The sequence below is a fragment of the Aythya ferina genome (assembly GCF_964211825.1).
Source record: "Aythya ferina genome assembly, chromosome: 4".
Classification (NCBI taxonomy): Eukaryota; Metazoa; Chordata; class Aves; order Anseriformes; family Anatidae; genus Aythya; species Aythya ferina.
Genome location: NC_140300.1, coordinates 17,334,225 through 17,355,381, shown reverse-complemented (window position 1 = coordinate 17,355,381; position 21,157 = coordinate 17,334,225). Strand labels below are relative to the sequence as shown.

General features: G+C 39.6%; 1 protein-coding gene across 6 annotated transcripts in view; it reads right to left on the bottom strand.

The window, feature by feature from the left end:
* The window catches only part of SLIT2 (slit guidance ligand 2), a 257,772-nt gene extending 237,290 nt beyond the window's left edge, over positions 1-20,482 (bottom strand). For all 6 annotated transcript variants that reach the window (XM_084518845.1, XM_084518846.1, XM_084518849.1 and 3 more), the window contains exons 1-3: positions 18,970-20,482; positions 17,264-17,335; positions 15,982-16,053 (exon numbers count right to left, since the gene is read on the bottom strand). In XM_084518845.1, the coding sequence (XP_084374971.1) occupies positions 15,982-16,053; positions 17,264-17,335; positions 18,970-19,145 (320 nt within the window). In that variant the 5' untranslated portion in view covers positions 19,146-20,482. The remainder of the gene's footprint in view (positions 1-15,981; positions 16,054-17,263; positions 17,336-18,969) is intronic.
* Positions 20,483-21,157: the final 675 nt, after the last annotated feature.

Here is a 21,157-nt window from a genome sequence, read left to right as displayed (position 1 = left end):
TTGATGTGACAAGTTCCAAGTCCACTGTAATATAACAATAGGTAACAGAACAACCCCTCTCCAAAACAAATACGTTCCATCTTTATGATTTTTTTAAACACACAGTGCAGATTATTCTTTCTAACATGTATAAATGACAGCCCTGGAGCATACAGTCATACCATTCAAGAATTCAAACTCAAAACAGGTTTTTGTTTTTAAGCAATGCAACACATGTCACCTACCATTCAAGCGAGGCAACATACTGAAAAAACTGTTTCCTCCTAACAACCTCATCACAATCCAAGTTCACAATGCACAGTGCTTTTCAATCCACTACTTCTAGGGTATTCCTGGCCACCAGACCGCACACTGTAGTCTGATATTTATTTTATCCCTTAAGCATTACTTATGTCAATATGTATTTATCAAGACATTCCACAAGGTTAAAAAAAGCTACTGGACAGAAATTATGCAAAATTAAGTTTTAGAATTTCATAAAGTTTCAGAACTTCTTGCTTCTTAGTCTTAGGGATGAATTCAAACAGTCTCTCAGGGCTGATTATTCATACTTAAACCATTGTTCCACATAAGGGCCCTTCCAATTTAAAGGTTTTCCTATATATTCCCTAATGTAGATAGATACACGCTCAAGACTCAGTTTTATTTAGCCACTTGATTTAGTTCACTTAACTATTGTTCCCTTAAACTTCAATGTGACTATTGATGAGACCAAAATAACCTGAGAAAGACTCTTACATACCCACAGGCTTGCTCCCACATTTCAAACAGTGAGAGAGCAATCAGGTTTTTGAGGTCTAGATATTGACAGCAATACAATTTTAATGTCATATTCCTTTTTGTTAGTCAAGCACCAGAAGTCCTAGTATCTTTAAGCAGAAGAAATTTTAGTCACACACTTTGAAGACTAGAAGAGACTTTTGAGTGAGAGAAACATCCTGAAAAGAAAAGATTATACCACTGGGATAAAGTGAGGTGAGTGAAGATGCATTTTAATAAGAAATAGAAAAAAAGCTTAATCCAACAGCAACAAAAATGTGATCCCACAAATCATATTCCCAAATCAGTAGAAGGAAAGTTTTCAGTATAAAAGAAATATACAACTGTAAAAAGAAGTTAATAAATGCTGGAAAACTTTTGATTTGAACACTGCCTCAGAAAACTGTACCTACGTTTAAAAAAAAAATAAAAATAGTATTTTATTATTTGTAGATCTATTGCATTTTCAAAATAAGGCAATTAAAAAAACAGACACTTTCTTACCTTTAGTAAGTTTTTGTAGAACAGAATTAAAGACAACAAAACTGAAGTAGTAGGAAGAAAACTGTTTCAAAGAAATGATTACATTTCTGATCAGAAAGGAGTATTGAGAACATGACGGAATTCTGACATATTGAACATGAGCAAATGGTTAAATAAAAAGAGAAGTAAAATTCATTCACCCTTTCTCCTTGTTAGATAGTTCAGACTTAATCCTCTAAGGATATGATTACAGATCAAAAAATAAATAAATAAATAAATAATAAAATGGGAAAACTTGTAAAGACTGGGAGGTTAGTCTCTAATCAGAAACTATTAAGGACAAAAATCTGTTCATATTTTTGTAAGGACTATTTGCTTCAGATACTAAGCAATAATCACTAGCTCTAACTAAAGGTGCAATGAAATCACACATTGTCTGTATGCCCAACATAATACAAAATGGTGATACCATACAATGATGTAACATTAATTGATGGTGTAGTTCTTCAGACAGGCTTGTCTTTCCCTAAATGGCAACAGCAATCTTAAAAGGATATACTCAGCATCACTTGATAAGTATACTTCACAGGCCAAATAGTTGTACTAATACATAACTTTCCATACAAGCAGTTAATACCTTAGATCGTGAGTTTCTATTGCTACCTATGGTTCACACGGCCCATGCAACTGAGTATACATAGTTTTAACAAACGATGCACATGCTGCTGTACAGACATTAAAAATCTAAATTATAGGTAGTAAATCAAACTCATGAATTAACCTAACAATAATAGCAGTACATTCATGACTCAAGAGTTTCTACCAACAGAGCTTGGCACTTAGAATTAGTTTCAGCCTGCATTTTTACTTTGCCTTTCATAAAATTAAAACATTTGTTCTTCGAGCACTAAGTGAATTAAGGGGACATGAGTTAAATAAACTACTGACCATTCAGTATTTTGTAGTTTCTACTTTGAATGATCTCATCCCTCTCACTGTAGCTCCTTTTAGGAGCTCAGCTTTCTCTACCAAAAATCTGGATATCCTTTATTACCTGTGCCCAAGAGTACCAAATATTGTTAATTTTTGTGAAGGCGATGAGAGACATTTCATTTTAAGTATGACTTCAAGAAAGAGGCTTCAGCTAAGCCTAACAAGTTATATAAATATATATAAAATATTATATACTAAAAAAAATGCTTTCAATAGGGTGAATTTGTTTTTCTTAAATTTCTTGTAAGTAAATTTTATGACTTTACTGAAACATTTTTTCAAGACTACAATATATGTGTTAAAAAATAAATCAATCTATGAATTCAAACATAAGTGAATGAAAAGGATGTGCAGTGAACCTGGCACACATACACCAGTATGCTGGAACACAGCAGCTTTCATGTATACAGTCAACTATGAAGAGTCTGCAATCTTTGAAATAGAGCCACATACAAAAAGTCCAGAAAATACATTCCTACTTTAAAACAGATATTGGTTCTCTGATACTGACATTGCCACCTTTTCCTGTGGCACCTTTGGCTCATGCAGACAAATTTAATTTTGTCTGAAATAACAGTGCCTGTCCTCAACATGCAGACATGGAATAAGTGTGAGACAGACATGATTGTCTTTGTCCCCAGAAGTTGAAAACTAAGGTAACCATAGATTTAGCAGAGAGAAGAAAAAAAAAACAAAAAACAAAAAAAAAAAAACAAAAAACAAAAAACAAAAAAAAAAAAAAAAAAACAAACAAACAAACAAACAAACACAGAACATACAAACAGTCATTACAATCTGCAAGAACTACAGGTACTGCAAAGCAAAAACAACCAGAAAATAAAAAATAATCGCTTTTTCTTTCAGCGTGTCAGCACAGACCTCACTGCAGCTTGCTAGCAGACAGCATTTCCCCTGGGACAATGTGAGAAGAGAAATTTCAGTTGCATCAACTGAACTGCTCTCCCAGAACTGGCATTAAGTTCAAGGTATACCACTGAAAAAAGAGTGGTGAAATATTCCATACTGTTCCCTTTCAGTTTCCCAACCAAGCCAGAAAAAAATGGCATTTCTCTAGCAAAGGAGGAGAGTTCAGAAGAGATGAAGTGTTAGTGGCATTAGCAACAGAAAACGTTAGAATCTCTTCTAATATTGCAATACCTTGAACTGTAAAGTCCTTGGGTAGTGTCCAGAAATAAATGGATGAGGGTCTGACATCACATAGTTCTTTCAATGTAACAAAGCTAAGCCACAGTTGCAATTAAAATAAATATAATTTCTGTTTCTTCCATTACTGAATCCAGCTTTGAGATGGGGCAAACTGACAGACTGACTCAGACAAATTTTTGAGCTTTTCATGATAAATTTAAGCAAGGTCCACATAATACATAAATTACACAAAATGTTTTAAATACTTCAGTTTAGAGTTTCTAGAGCTCGGTCTTCTAAATATAGTAAGGGCTAGAAAAACCAACTTTGAAGTGAAGTGATGGAAAAAGTGTATGAATATACTCAAAGATATTACAGCTTTCAGAGGAATCAGTTTGAGGACACAGAAGGGGAATCTTTGACAGATGGGCAGGCAAAAATAGTCCTTAAAGAAAGCTTGATACCAATAGGCAGATAAGATGTAGGTACAGACAAGCAACAGGTTACATAGCGAAGCAAACAGTGCAGAAAAAATAAATACATATATATGTAAATGGCTTGATTTAAGGGATGCATGCAGAGCTGTGATTATTATCACTGCCCGTAAGGAAATGATTTACATTTGTTACGAGTTCTAGAGAATAAGCTATCCTTGCAGAAATGGCAACGTAACTGGGTTTTACTTGTCTTCTGCATGGAGCCAGAGGATGTGTCGGTAGATGACAGAGTTAGAGGCAGAGAAAGTTTTGGGGAGAACATTTTAAGCTCCCAGTGACAGTATCCCAACCCAGCGTAGTCTGGTCATCCCATCCATCCATTCTGTTGTCACTCTAAGTTTTCTTGCCACAGTAACCAATCTACTATTAATCACGCAGAGGTAGGAAGGAAGAGGTGGGGAAAAAAAATATTAATTTCACTGTTTGCAGTTTAATTTTCTGCAATTACTACAATTCACAAGCATGCCTGTATTTGTTTTTGAGACTTGTTAGTACTTTACAGTGGATTCACTGCAAGTTGCAGTGAATTGACTTCATACAGTCAGAGAAGCCCTCATCTTTTCCCATGTAGCCTTGTCTTTATTCTATTCCATTCTTGTTCCAAGATGACCTTCATAACAGGGGACCTCAGGAGGTCCCAATCTCCTGCTCAAAGCAGGGTCAGTTATGAGATCAAGACAAGTTGCTTAGGGCTTCATCCAGTACAGTCTGAAAAGCCTTCAAGGACAGATGGCACAGCCTCTTTGGGCAACTGGTTTGTTCCAGAACATAACTGTCCTTACAGTGAAAAGGTCTTCCCCTTCTACCTAGTCATAATCTCACCTTTCAATTTATGCTTGTCTCACCACATTGATGAGCCTGGCTCCAGCTTATTGATAACTTTCTCACAAGTAATTGAAAGCTGTTATTTTGTCCCCTACAAGTTGTCTTCTTCAGCCTAGATAAGCCCAGATAAAATACTATCAGCTGGTTTTAGTTCCAGTAAATGCAGTTCTAACTGTAGGTCCCCAAGAAAGCAGAAGCCTTCAAAGCTAACTTAAGAACTGATCTAAGTTAAGAGCAGTTCCAAGTAAATTATAATTCAACTGTACTCTTTAATTAGAAACAGTCAGTCCCACTGGGTGCATAGATGCTGAGAGCCCTCTGAAACTCCACATATAAGGCACAAATATATTTTATTCTACATCCATTGCTTCAGGAACGATAGAAGGCTTCCAACTCACACAAAGTTAATGATAGCAGAAGCCATTATTCTTCATTCCTCCTCTGAAGTTCGCTGAGAAGTAAATAATGCTTTCTGTGCATAGTAACACACAGTACAGTATAGCTTAGAAACTCAAAGAAGCACATCCACACCTATTGTTTGATTGTCATTCATTGTTTGATAGCAGTGTTTGAAGACATTATCATCACACCACTTAAAAATAACACATAACACCTTTTTGTTGAAGCTCATTTGCAAAATATTCATATCCTTTAAAAACACACAGACAAAATTTTCATTAAAGATCAATTTAATATGAAATGACATGTCAAAAATTGCTGTCAAAAAATACCCCATTAAAGTGTGAAAAAGCATGATCCAGGGAACTACAGGCTGATCAGCCTTGAGGCTGGAAAACTGAGCAGAGAGGAACTTCATGAAGCTCAACAAAAGGGAAATGCAGAGTCCTACAACTGAGGAAGAATAACCCTATGCAATAGCAAACACTGGAGAAATACTACTTGGAACACAGCTTTATAGAGAAAGGTCCAGGGTGAACGGGAAATCAAAGGAGCCAGCAGTGTGCCATCATGACAAAGGAGGCCATGAGCATCCTGTACTGTACAAGGAATAATGCTGCCAGTAGGTCAAGATGGGATTCTTTCCCTCTGCTCAGCTCTGGTTAGACAGCTAGAGTACTGTGCCCAGTTCTGGACTCACTGTTACAAGAGACGTGGACATACTGGAGCAAGTCTTGCAAAGGGCTGCAAAGATGAGTATTCAGGGTGAAGGTTTCCCACCAGTTACAAGGAGAAAGGTTGAAAGAGGTGGAGTTGTTTAGCCTAGGGAGAAAAAGGTTCAAAGGGATCTTAACGTGTATAAATACAACGTGTATATGTACCTCATGGACTTCCTTCCCTAGTATGAAAGACCGAATGAAACTCTTCTCAGTGGTGCCCAGTGAAAGGGCAACAGACAATAGACACAAATCAAAACAGGAAGTTACATTTAAACATAAGGAAAACCTGTCTAAGAGCATGGTTAAACACTGGAATAGATTTCCCAGTGATGTTGAAGATTATCCATCATTGGAGACATTTGAAACCCAACTGGAGACAGCCGTCAGCCACCTGCCCTGGCTGACTTTGCTTTATGTGGTGTCATTGGACTTGATAAGCTCCCATAAAATTTTCAATTTTGTGATTCTTTGAGACCCATTGGATTTTATTCTACTTTGAGAAATGGTGATTCTCCATTCTCAATTTTGACATACAAATTAATGTATGATAATTAAAGGACAGATGCTGAGTAAGTCAACTCTATGGGAGAGTAAGAATAAAGGTACCAAAGGTCAGTACCATGTTTCAGGCTTGTTCCCCCCTCTCCGATAGGGAAAGCTGTTTCCTATAATAACCAGTTGCTGGGAGGTCACAACAGTCCATCAGAGATGGTTGTAGCCATTGCCAAACTGCTTCTCACTCTGCATCCAGATCTGTCCTGACCATTATCATCCTGACTGATTAAGCAGAAATGGCGGTGCAGCAAGAATATCAGAGTGACTGGCAAGATATATCTGAAGACTCATTATTTAGACCAGAACTGCTTGTTACTCCAGAACATTTAGTCTTGATAGAGGGAAAAAATCTCCTTAACAACTAGAGCACAAATCCTACCCCAGACATGACTGTCCTCATCTGGGAAATGGGGAAAAAAATCAAGTACATTTATTATAACAACACTTCACTGTAGTAAAGACCCAGGGAAGCATGCAAAATAACTCGAGCACTAACTCGACCATATCAATTGAATGAATTGCCTTTTATTTTAAAGTTTGTAAAACACCTTACCAAACCTCAGCATTTGGGGCTGCTCAGATACTACAGAAAATTTTTCCAAAGCCAAGAAATTTTTCTAAAGTTATTTTGTAATGGACATATACTCAACAGAAGGAAACAAATTAGAAGACTTCCATAAAGTAATATGGGATCAAGTATCAGATGAAGCAAGGATGATCAGACAACAGAAAGGGTATCCAAGAGGGAAAAAAAAAAAAAAAAAAAAAAAAAAAAGAGGAATGGTGTTGGATTGGGGGATATGATCTATTTTGGGCGGACTGTTTAGAAAGCAGACAAGTGCCTACGAATGGTCTAGAAGGGCTTGTAACTGTGTTTCTGGTACCAAGTCAGCACAGTAAGTTTTCATTCAAGTATTCTGTGTAGCACCTGTACAGGCATCCTGCCAAACTAAACTCAGACAGCCTGGTGTGTTTTAATTAAGAGAGGAGTTGCTACATTGTATTAGGCTATTGTTAAAAAAAAGCCACCCCAATATGCTACAAACTATCAAGGAAAATAACACCATTCTTATGATTTCGTTTTCATCCAGCCTCTTCAGATTAAATGAAGTAATATAACAGTATGAGTCACTGAAGTAACAGTCCTGCAGCCAAATTCCTCATGCCTTTTGGAGTTTAACTGTAAAATTCCAGGTGAAACTGTGGCTTCCACAATTAAAGTAAGGAGCATTTTAGATGCCCTCCAAAATATACTATATTAAAAGGTAACATACTGTCAAAAGTTAATTTTTACCCATTGCCATCTACTATTAAATCTGTTTTTGTAGTTATTTAACTTGATCTGGGAAGTGAAATGTATTGTTTTAAGTTTAATATCAGCACTTCTGTAGCATCAGTTTAAAATATATTATGACCACAAAACACTATTTGAAAGAAAAACATTGATAAAACAGTTCTATAGAATCATGTTTGGTTTCAACATTTTGCAACAGTGCAAATTACTCATTTCGGAGGAAGCAAGAAAGAAGAGCATCCAGCAAACAATGTGACAAAGGATGAGCACAAAACAGATGTGGGAAAAATAAACAGCCTTCCTGCCTTGGAATTTGTAAAAAGGTCTGCAAAGAGCAAACAGGACTTCTCACTGCAATTTGACTTCTAGACCTATAAAAGGAGTCCCATGAGAAACTACACTCAAATGAGTAAAATATACTAAAAATAATAATGAAAGTTTACCAGGCTTTCAAAAGAAGAACATGGCTCTTGGACTGAAAAGTTTTATCAGATATTTTGTTATATAGCTGCATTTTAATTGCAGAATAAGCTGATTTTTAAAACACTATTAGAACCGTGCTTCTCTTTTAAAATATCATCTTCAAATATAGCCTTTGCCTATTTTCTGATTTACCAGACGTTTTTTCTAGAAAAGATATTTGAAGTTGTTTTGACAAAAGTCTGCTAATATATTATAATTACTGTAGATTTTTTTTTTTTTTTTTTTTTTTAAACTATAAATACAGGTGCCCCAGTATAATTCTTGTAAGATGGTCTCACATTCCTTTGGTAAGTGATTAGCACCGCAGGCTTCACAGCCTCCTCCCTGTTCTAAAATGAGGAATGCACTATGCATTGCCCTTAAACTATGTAGGATTAACAAAGAGAAGGATTTTTCACATCCGTGATTAACAAGGAATAACTGTTCACCCCCTTCAGGGCTGTTCAAAAACATATTCTCTACCTGAACTCATTATTCTTCCGCTACCTATACCTTTAGGTGTGTATTATTAACCCTTTCAATGCTCATATTTCCAGACCAAAGTCAGACAGGTGCTTAAGTATCAATGGTTCAAAGGGGAGAAAATCATAACAACAGACTTCAAAACAAGTTTATGTATAAACTTCCCAAGTTTCAGGCAGCACAACACAGACCTTCCCAATGGTGGCAGTCAGATTCTGTTCACAATGTACCTCAAATGAAAAAATTACTCTCAGGCTTCAGGAATGAACTTGCACACTAACATGAAGAACAGGGATCAGTGAGAAAAACTGGAGACACCTTTACACACCTGTGCTAAGGACCCATTCTAACAGCTCAGTACAACATCAATTCAGATGACAACTCTGCTGCTTATACAAAATAAGGTCTTCATGCCAAAAAAGCTGCTTTTCTTGAGACTACATATCTAGTCATGCACAAAAAAAGATGAAGTAATTCATTAATTGGCTATTTTTATTTTATTTTATTTTATTTTTTTACCAATGATAGTAATGAACAGTAGCAGTGACTCAACTACTAAAAACACTTTTCATGGTGGATCCCAAATTCCACATAAACCTTTAAACTTCATATCTAAACCTATGTAAATTAGAAAAAATACAATTTTGCTTCATGGTTAAAAAGTAAGTATTTTTTATGATGTTGTTTTGCAATGTTTGGCATTTTTTCCAGAAGTCCCAGCTCCTGAGCTTTGATCATATAGATACAGAAGTATAGAAGTGATTTTTTTTTTTTTTTGAGTGGGGGAGTAGAGGATTGAGGGGTGTAACATTTCTGTTCTGCAACTGAAAGGGTTGAAACTGCTATACTCTATCAGTTCACTTCCCTCCAAAGGAAAAGTTCAAAACAAGATTAAATATTCTACAATTAATTTATTGACAGAGATCACATTCCAAGAAAATTAAAAATCATTCTTTTAAGAGTTACTAGCTTTCCTACTTGGAACTCAAGTCTTATGGATGGAGCTTCTCAAATACTTGGAATAAAAACACGATCTCATGCCACACCAATAGATAATAAAAAGTTAGTACACAGGTTTATTTTAAGCTCAAGAGAGCATGTTTTATTCCATTACATACAGTCAATCTTTTGTTTGAGAAACATCAGCAGTGCTATGAGAGGTCACAATAGTTAGTTTCATGTCATGCAGTATTATCGAGTGTTGGTGGAGCAGTATTATTCCTGCTTCCTAAGAAAGAACATACATGAAATAGACTCCTAGACTAGACAAAAGGAAGCGTACTAGTTTATCCAGTCCATTTTGAAGCAGCTGCTAATTCCCTTCATAGTTTTCTAGGTCTGGTGGGCTGTGTTGCCCAAGACAAACTGTATTTGTTTTTATTCTAGATGAAAAAAAAGTTATTTCTTAGTTCATCCTGCTACACTCGCCTTTGTAAGATGAGATGCTCTGTAAAACACCGCATGTTTCAGAGATCATAAAAACTCAGAAGTGAGTTTTTCATTTAAAAATTCAAAAACTGCTAATACAGCATGCATTTAACACATTTATCAGAGACTAGGGTAAGCTAAAAATCCTTTAATATGACCCATATTGTCCCATATGACTGGAAAGATGGATTTCTGTGTATGATCCAGAAGCTGCAAACAGCAGTTTTATACATAGATTTGAATATGGAAAAGAAATCTGAATAGTACTTCACTTTGTTTACTAAGTGGAAAATATTTCTCCTTAAGAACATATAATTGAAATACATACCTCTATTTCTGTGCTGTGACACAATCTACAAGTTTCAAATCATTCACCCTTAGATGAACAAAACTAAGAGCTTTCAATACTACTGACTCAAGTACTCAGGTGTACACTCCTCAGTTAATTCTCCCCTTCAGAAGTTTTAATAGCTTGCTTTAATGCATTTGTCAAGATGTGGCCCCCAATATGTAACAAGTACAGGCAATTCCTCAGTTCTGCTGTTTTAGAATTGTGCTGTAAAAAGTTCAAAAAAAGTGTATGAACTATAACAAAGTATTTAATTCTTGAAATCTCTTTCTCCATCATTCAGTTATACATTTTAAGCAGCATGAAAATAGACAATATATAAGGCTTTCAGTTTAAAAGCTATTTCAAGTATCAACATGAATTCAACCCTTACAGCATTCTTGTCTTCAACTAAGGATTTCAGCTGAGTCACACCATAAAACTCAGGGGGGCTGGTTTTCTTGGGGAAATAAGTATTTAGCTCAGGTACTAGATCAGAGACTGCAGTTCTACAACCTCTGAGTAACATTTTGCCTCTCTATACTAGCTTTCAGCAGAAGTAGGTGAATTTTAGCGTTGGTTTAGTTTTTTGTTTGTTTTTGCTTGGATGGGTTTTGTTGTTTTTAATTCTAAAGAATAGAATTTGTAGATTTATTAAGACAAAAAATGGACTTTAGAAGTTCTATTAATTCAAGTATCAAAAGTGTGATGGCTTGGCCTGGAAACATTTTAGGCCACACAAGCAACCTTTCTCAGCAGAGTTATCAGCAGGACTACTCATGCAAACCAAGCTATTCATGTGGTAAATGTCTGCAGAATCAGACTCCAAATTAGCATTTTAGGGACATACGACATACTTCTTCCTCAATGGAAGATTCTCAAGTACAGGAAGAAAAATCACAGTAGTTTTCAAACTATTGCTGTAAACTCTTCCTGTTCTGACACCTTCTGTATGTTCAGCATAGCCTTACAGTGATCATAAAATTTTTACCTAGCATTTGAGACATCAGTTATTAGAAAAAACTTACCGTTAAAAATAATTTTCTTATCAGCCAAAAAAATTGCCCCTAAATGAAAAGCTCTGCTATAGAATCAAGTAAATAGTCCATTTACCCTCATAATCTGTCTATATTAAATTCTTTTTACTCCAGAAATACAAGTAAATTTTAGACAAGCAGCTCTTAACAAAACCAGTTCATAGCCTATAGCAACTGTCTTCAAGCTTTTATTTCCCTCCAGGTGACAATAGCTTGTAAAAACACTGGGATACTACAAGAGTAGCTGCTACACCACAGAAGGTGGTGTTCTTGGCAGTAAATAAGTTTTTAAAAAGTCAGTTTAAAGTCGTGTCCAGTGGTGGTATGAGACTGAAAATTACCACTTTCTAAAAACTATCTTCATTGTTCAAACTATTATAAACATCACACAAGATGACACCTTTGAAAAAGAAGAAACAAGTGTTTAACTTGAGCATTAACAACATTCTTGTAAGAATGATAGTGAAGAGATTGCCTCCCATAAAAATCAGTAGTCTCTAGACTTTCTTAAACAATATAAAAAATCTCCAGACTGTGTCCATTGTGCCTTCCTTCCACAAAACGAAACCTAACACATGGTGGTGGTCTATCTAAGATTGGTTCAGGCAACGTAACAGATCAGACCCTGAGCCTTTATGAGACCTGTCATGTACTGAACTATTTAAGGACCATTGAAAAGTGACCCTACTCATATGAACACAAGCACATAATCACAGAATGGCTTGGGTTAGAAGAAACCTTAAAGACCATCTAGTTCCAATCCCCCTGCCACAGGCAGGGACACCACCCAATAGATCTGGTTGTTCTGGCTCAGGGACTCATCTAACCTGGTCTTGAACACTTCCAGGGATGGGGCATCCACAGCATCTCTGGGCAACCTGTTCCAGTGCCTCACCACCCTCTGAGAAGAATTTCTTCCTAAATAATAATACAGGTTGGTGGTTGATAGAGAAAGTTTTGCAAATGCTAAATACATAAACTTGATAGTAATTAATCCAATAGTTTTTGACACTGCTTCAGGATGTACAGAAAGGTACAAGCTATCCCATTCACTGGGAAATAGGTTATCTATATAGAAGTTTAAAGAGGCTTGTTTCAACAGATGCTGAGAACATCTACACAACACAATAGACCATTTGATTCAGCCATTCAAGGAACAGGCTGCAAAGAGACGTATTCAGGGCAGACTTGCTAGCTCAGAGCTCAAGCAGTGTTGTACCAAATTGGTTGGGAGAAAAACTAGTAGCCCTTAAGCACTGAGATAATACTGCCAGAGATTATACTTAAGGGAATACTGTAAAGTATACACATCTGACTGAAGAGTTTTTAGAGAGCATCCAACTGAAAGGCTTATAGCAAGATTACATTCATCTTAACCTAGGTCTCTTCAAAACTCAATTTCTACAGACCGAAGAACTAGCTGATTAAGTTGCTAGTTTCCATCTTTTACTCCCTCCCAGTCCTTATGTAGCAGGCACTAACTACTACATGATCATTTATTGCTAACTGAAAATAACAGCAGTGCTGCTGTAGTAACAATCACCTGTCACAGAAGTATTTATTGTGGTTGTAGTTTCCATTACACTTCTACAACCACAGTGGTGTGACATTCTTGTTACGGAGAATACTAGGTCTAAATAGCTTTGTGTACATAGTATTACAGATCTAGTATACTACAGATTTATTGTTTCTCCTGTAGTTTGAGTAACATTTCTAACCACCTAAGAGGTATACATAGCTTCAAACGAATTGTATCTTCAGTAGCTTCCTTTTGAAGAAAAGGATGAGAGTTTTTTCTCCTAGGGATATAATTTTACAGAGTGTTCCAGGTCTCCAATTCCCACTTCAGTTAAAAGATTAAGTTATTCAGCATTTTGCACGATGAGAGCTTCAAATGGGTATTCACAGCAAGTGAATCACTGACCAACCAAACGGTTCTTTGAAATTCAGAGTAACAAATGATTTTGTCACTGAAATTACAGTAAAAAATACCAAAAACACACAAGTAGCACCACTTAATCTAGAGATAAATATATTCTAACATAAGAAATGCATTACTTGTAAACAGTTTTATAAATTAAATCAAGTTCATGTAAGATCCAGTAAAATTCTTACACTGTCCATTGGCACACCAAAAGAACTTCATCAGGTATTGACAGTAGCTTGGCAGATTACACTTAGAGTGGAAATGTGGCATCCTACACCTACACATATATAAACAACTTCAGAGTGCTTGCGATTTACTGTATCAAAGAAAATAATTGAAGTATCCGCAAGCTCACTGAGAAATCCTTCTGAATTTCAGAATCCCAAGGAGATGAATTGGCTGTCAGATAACATTGTGTCTTCATCAGATGGACTTGGCAGTTGTAAACAAGAGGAATTTTCTCAGCTTTTCCTCACAAATATGAAATATTTGCTCTTAGCCAACAGCTGGGATGGTTTAAAGACATCCTGCATATATATTCAAGCTACAAGTCACCCACACACCTAACACTGACTGAATTTCAGCAAATTAAAAAACACGAAAACTGACAATTACTGGAGCACAGAAAATCCTGAAGACAAAGCAGAATTTAACTTCTTAGGTCTAAAATTGACTGAACTTCCAAATGTCAGTTTGCTTGCTGAAGTGTGAATGAAAATAACCCAAAAAAGTAACTGTAATTATTAGAATTTTTCTTCTGAACTAGTATCACATAACTGTAAGATATCTATTGTTTTCCAAATATTTTACATACTTATCAAGAAAATGCAACAAAAAAAATCTAATAGCAAGATGTGAACACTTCAGACAAGAAAGTTTTAATTAATGAAGTTCATTTTTTTTTTTTTAGTATTGCAGTACTGTATTCAACATCAGAAATCTTATAATTAAATTAATTTTAACACATCATATTATGAAGATTTCTTGGAAGTATTCATAATCATGTAACAAGAACTTGCTTCAAAATAATCACAAAATAAAACGGATTATATACCGTTTTAAAACTTAGCAAGTATTTTGTATCTCAGTATCAAACCACATTCATAGTGAAAGCACAACTTTTTTAGTGTTTATTAATGTTTCATGTTTGTGTACTTACTCTTGCAATATGAACTACACTGCTGTTTAATTATTTAGTTAGACCTTATAAACTAAATTTAGGAATGTGTATATATTATTCCAATATACATCTCAGCAGGAAAAGCTGCACTAAATCCCTATGCTTTGTACTAAGTTTAAAACACATTGTAAAAAACATTGCATTAAGTCTGTTTTAATATAGCTTTGAAAATTCTGACTATGCATTTCTCAGAGCAGTCTCATTTAAGATTATTAAAAAAAGGCTTCAGAACATAACAGCACTTTCAATTTCTAGGTCAAAAGTTAGTTTATTTAAAAAAGATTTCAGAAATATAATTATACAGTGGTGGTTACTAAATTTCTTGAAAAGCTTTGTCTATATTTACATGAAACAATTTTTTTGTTTGTTTTAAACATACAGCAACTGTAGATCCAGAGCACAACTATAATTAGACAGAATGTTTAGGCCAGTGATGCTTTTCAATGGAGTCAAGTAGAAATACCTTTCTGAAGTTAAGGCACCAGTGATTGAGAGGCTAAACAAGACCTCAGAGGCATGCGTAAAGAAAAGGTGACAATGAAAATGGAGCAACAAAGATGCCTGATAATGAAGACACCACTCTCAAGTTCTACACGAATATACATTAATAAAGTAGTTCCCATAGATTTTTCTAGCTCAAACTATATTCAACTACCAGCATCTGGCTTTTAATGAGATGGATTTTGTAATACAAGTCATACAGTATATTTTCAAAAAGACTTTCATTTGAGAAAACATGGCAAAATAAGAAAACACATACTGAAAACTAATTCCCAAACCTGCTTAGCTTTCTTTACTAGTCTCTTATTCATTTGCTATTTATATGTCCCACTGCAACAAAGCAGGTGTTTACACTTCAGCTTCACTAGCCAAAACCCTTGTCTTCCCAGCTCCATCCTCTTTCCCCACAGGACTTTTTTTTTTTTTTTTTAAAAAAAAAAAAAAAAAAGGACAAATCCAATTCATTTCAGAAAGTTCACAGTCCATATTTTTCTTAAGTCTTTGTAAAAGCTTAATTCAAAAACCAGCATAGATTTCAACTGTTGCTTTCATACTGCATGTATTAAGACTAACCTTCACAACTAGCATTAACTTCCAACAGGACATCATATAAAACACTCAGCATCTTCAAGACAAGCATCTCGTGTGATATACAAGGAAACAGGCTTTTGTAGGTGTATTCACATTTGAAAAACTCCTTTGTGTTCAAGGGAAAAACATTTCATAGCATTCAAACTCTTCCCTGAATGACAATTGCAGTTTACACTTCAAATCTGAACTATTCATTCAAGCTCCCCCCCCCACACAGTCTGAGAATTTTTTTTACTGCTCTCATGTCTTGATAAGGATGAAGATGTCTCAAGTTAGAAAAAACAAACAGAAAACCATAGGCCTGAGTGCATTAACACATAACTGATTTGACAGGAAGTTATTTTTCTCATACATTTAGAATTAAAAATACTTACAGCCTCTCCAGTTCTTTTAAATCCTGGAATGCTCCTCTCTCAATAGTGCTAATCTTGTTCTCCATGAGCTGACTGAAACGTAGAAGTTTTTGTATGTAAGTTTCAATAATGCAACAAGTGATGTTGGAGCAAAGAGTAGCTATTTAAAGACAACCTCATCTTCATTAAAACACTACAACAGTTATTCTGAAGTGACATCCAATTTAACCTCCTGGACTCCTGTCATCCAACACTTTAGATGACATCATATACCCAAAAAGACAAAAAATCTTAATTAAAGTAGACAGAAATAGATATTACATTTACTCAAAGAGTCCCAGGTTAAAAGGTTACACATCTTGCATATATGCTGTGCTCATACACGCACATACATTATCACTCTTCGGCAAGCTTTAAGATTCCAGTTGAATAGTATGAAAGCAAAACTAGTCTCACATGAGAACAACACAAAAATACAGAACAGTGGTGTTTAGAAAAAATATCAGTGAAAGACTGCACTGAAACTGTAACCATAACAATAGTTTAACAAAAAATTAAAAGTTACTACAGCATGATATTCTGTTTAAGAAGGAAAAAGTATACAACTACTTGGTCAAATAAAATAGCCTTAACAAATAAGTTATGTAAATCATGTAGTATTTTAAATGTGATATTAGTTAAACTATCTCCCCCAAAGCACACAGATTTTGAAAAGCTTCATAATGCTTACAAAAGCATTTACAAAAAGAATCCAAATTATTTCTTGATCAAATTTACTGTTAAAGCGTTTTCTTTTTGCCCAGAAACTAAAAAGTAATAGTCAACAGCTAAGACTTGCTTTTTATCAATTAAATGAATAACTTTTTACCTCTTTAATGAATTCCCTTACATTTCAGCTTGAGCATTCCTATTTTCAATGTGAACTATAAGTTTACTAAGCTTAAACTGAAGTCATTCCAACAGTTACTCAGGAAGTTTTAACAACTCTTTTTTTGTAATCTACATGCCAAATTAAAATCTCCATTTATTTTACAACCTCAGGTAGAGATTTAAAAGAAATATAAACAAGATGACACTAAAGTCATTTGCTAACTTATTTATATTGGTCTATAACATAGAGGAGAGGATGTAAATTCAGATGCAGTAGCATAAAAGTTAAAGCAATAGATAACCTAGCCAACTTATAAACTGAAAGATTTAATATTTTTAAATATTATTTTAAACTGAAAGATTCAATATTTTTAAAACATAATCTGAAGCTGCACGTCCTAAAATGGATCAGTGACAGAACGGGAAAACTTACAGAACTCGAAGGTGCCTTAGACCAGCAAAGTCGGTCTTGGTGATTCTGGTGATGTTATTTCCATTAAGATCCCTAAGAAGAATAATTCAGAAGTAGCAAAATTAAAACATTAAGAAATTGTTTTCTTTTAAGTTATATTGTTTGCTTTCAAAGGCACAGCATTTTTTGGAACTGCAAGACGTAAGCAATCCCGGTGAACCAATCGTTCCTGCAACTACCACTGCGCAAGTTCCAGATTTCCAAGTGCCTGAATGAAGGTTTATCTCAAAAGTAGTAGTTTCAAACTTTGTAATAAGAAACCCTCACAAAGTCAGTTCTGCCTGCCATTATATAGCTCACATTTATCTTTAACAACATAGAACAGCCAAAAATTGTCTGAACATCGGTTATGACTGCAGTTGGAAAACCACTAAGGCTACTATAGGGACACGACAGTACGTTAGGTTGGCTGATAAGAGTTACAAGAACTGAACAAGTGACAGAAATCAAGACCATTTTCTATGTTTTTAACAACTTTCAGCTTTCACAGTATTCCTATAGGGGCAGAAGAGGTCTTTACTTTCTGTAGCAAACATTAGCTTTCAAACAAGCACAAGATTGTTGCAGGGTAAATACTTGGAAAGATGATTTTACAGAAACTGAACTCCTCACAGCACAGGAAGCTGGATTAACTGCAGAACATAAGGCATGGCAACAGAAAACTGCATTTAGGCCCTAGCATTTCTGTTCACATTTCAGCACTACTTTCTTCTGTAGAGTTGAGTGTCCATCTCCCCCCTCCTTTTTTTTTTTTTTTTTTTTTTTCTTTTTTTAATATTTTAGGTCAAGATATAAACTTCCCTCAATTGCAATCACTGCAAGTAAAACCGACTTCAATTCCTGAGGTAAGCCATTAGGAAGTGGTATCACATGGAAACTACCCTAACAATTACAGCTCATTTCCAATGCATTTGTGGAAAAAGTCACTTTTTTTGGTGTTTATATCACACGCAGCCAGAATGCCGTAGGGAAACCACACCAGTCCCAGCAGAAAGCAGTGGCCCTGGTGCTCTCCCGGTGTGGAATTCATCACTTGAGATGTGTTCATACTCCAACATTTAAATGACTTAGAGGTTAATAATGTGCTCATCTCTTCTCCTCCTCAGCCCCTCCTGATACCAGAGAGCACCGCCTGCATGCCTGCTCTCCCTCACGCATGGAAAATACCCTCATCGGAGGACACTGAGCAGTCTCAAAAAGGGGTCGGGAGGACTGAGGGGGTCGTAGCTGAAGCTCAGCTCGACGCTGTGTGAGAGGAAGTGGGGCTACAGCACCCAAACACACCCTCGCCCACTGGCAGAGCACCGCCGGGTTTCGGCTCTGCGACCCCCCCGGGCCCGCCCGCGCAGCGCCGAGGCCCGGCCTCGGGGAAAAAAGCCCCAAGAGCCCAGCTGGACGGGAAACGGGGGCCCTCAGGATATGGGGAGATGTTCAAGAGGGTGTGTAAGGGTGGTCGTTCCCCCCAGGATGAAAGGCGGCGTGCCGGGAGCCGCGTCCACCTCCCTCCTGTCCCCGCGCATCGCGGCGAAAGAGGCGGTGGAAGGGGACGGAGCCACCACCCCCCCGCACCCAGGGCGGCCGGCGGGACCCCGAAGCGGCCCCGGGGGCCACCTCTGCCCCCGTGGTCTCGGGGGACCCGCGGAGGAGGGCTGGCTCGGGTTACTTACAGCCTCTCGGTGTTGCGGGGGATGTTCCTCGGGACGCCGCGCAACGCCAGCCCGTGACAGTCCACGGTAGTCCCCGAGCAGGAGCACTGCGCCGGGCACGGCTGCGGCGCCACATCGCCCGCCATGGCCAGCAGCAGCCCCAGGGCCAGGGTGAGCTTCCCCCAGCCGCACATCATCACCGCCCGCTGCCGCCCGGCCGGGGCCCGCCGGCCTCGGCCCCGGGGAGGCGCGGGGCGCGCCGCCCTCCTCCTCCTCCTCTTCTTCCTCCTCCTCCTCGCCGCGGGGACCGCTTGGGCAACTTTCAGGGTGCGGAGAAAGCGGAGTCCTCTCTATCCAAAGCTAAGCCAAGAAAACAAGCCCGGCAAAGTGCGGTGGGTGGCAGCGATCCGCTGCTGAAGGCAACTTGGCTAGGAGGGGGCCGGAGCGGGGCCCTCCCTCGCTGGCCCGTCGGGTGGCGGGGAGAGGCGAGGCGGCGCTCGGAGCTCCTCTTCACACGCTCCCGGCTCAGGCGAAGCAAAGCCACGGGCTGGGGCTACGGCGGACTTGAGCTGGCTCCTTCTCGTCCCTTGCAAAGCCGTGACTCCCCCCCGAGCCCCCGGCTAGAGGCCGCGGAGCCCGGTCGGCGCAAGAGGCGCGCTCCCTGCGCTCCGCTCGGCTCCCACGCGTGTCCCCCCACAGCCCCACGGGGGGCGGCGGCGGGGCTAACACGGCGCACACACCGCCTTGCCAGAGGCGCCTCAGCAAATCATACCCCTCTCGCAGGCATTCATCAAACTGTCTCACGGAAGGAGGAGGGAGGGAAAAAAAAAAAAAAGTCAAACACACGAGATGATGTCGGGCTTGGCTTTCCACCCCCCGCGCCCCCCTCCTGCCGTAAGCTCCCAAGCCAAGTTTAGCAGGAAAGGGCTGGTCCTAAAGCACGATAATAATAAGCAGCTCGAGAAGTGATTCGTTGCCCTGCTGGAAGGGAGTTCATCCACGACCTTCTTCTCCTCGGTGACAGATCACAGCGGTAGATCCTCCTGTGATCCCGGGAGCACGGCAGACGGCCCGGCGGCGCGGCACTCCGCTCCCCGCGGTCTCCCGGATACCGCGGCTCGGCTGCGGCAAAGGCACCTGATGGGAAAGGTGGGAACCGCTCGGTCCTTCCAGGTGAGGCCGCTTCAGCAGCTCCCGGGCTGGCCGCAGGCTAAGGAGCAACTTTCCTCCTCTCCCCGAGCGCCTCAGGAAGGCTTCGCTCCCCTTCCTTCCCCCGCCGCACCTGAGCTGGGGGGTGCTGGTACCGAGCAGCCCGGCCCCTCGGCTCTCTGGCACCGGGGAAAACGGCGGAGAAACCGGAGCAGGGAGGCGGCACGCCGGCTCCTTCCCTCACACCCCGAGCCTCGCCGCTGGAACAATAGGATGACACCGCCGCCCGCAGGCCGGCTCTCCTCCTCGCCGCAAGGTGCCCGCCGAAAGTGCTCCGGAGCAGCGGCACCTCGCCGAGAGCTTCCCCCCCGCGTCTGCCTCCTCCTCCGCCTCGCCCCGCTCCCACGGAGCCGGGAGCGCCCCACGCGCCGCCCTATATAGGGGCTGTGGGGCCGCGCCTCCCCGGCCCCGCCCGCAGCGCCCCGCGCCGCGCTCACTGGCTACGCCGCCGCCCGCCCCGGCCCGGCGAGAGATGGAGGTGGGGGGGGAGAAAATAACAAGGGGGGGGGGACTCCGGGCGACGCCAACAATGAATGAAAGTTGGGCGAGCAAGAGGGAGGCGGCGGCGCGGGGGGAGGCAGCACCCCCCCGGGGAGCGCGGTGGCGGCGGTGCTTTCCCCCCCCCCGCCCCGGAGCTCCGGAGTTGGTGTGCAGAGTTTCGCCCCGGCCTCCGGGGGGGGAGAGGAGGGAGCAAGCTGGGGGCCGCCGCGATGCTCGCCTGGGTTTTGCCCCGAAAGGGAAGCCGGGGTGGGGGTGAGGGGGGGGGCAGGTTGCGACGTCGCCTGCTGCACTTGTAAATATCCCCGGCGGCTCGCCGAGGGTCTTGTTTTAACTGCGTTGTGCAGCAGTCGCTAAAGAGGGAGAGGGAGAGAGGGGGGTTTCTTGGCGTTTTCTTCAGTTGCAGGCTTAGTGTGAAACACAGCAGAATCTCCCGCAAATTATTTTCGAAAATAAAATGGGCAAGTGTCACTCCATACATTAAAATATGTTGAGTAGCGAC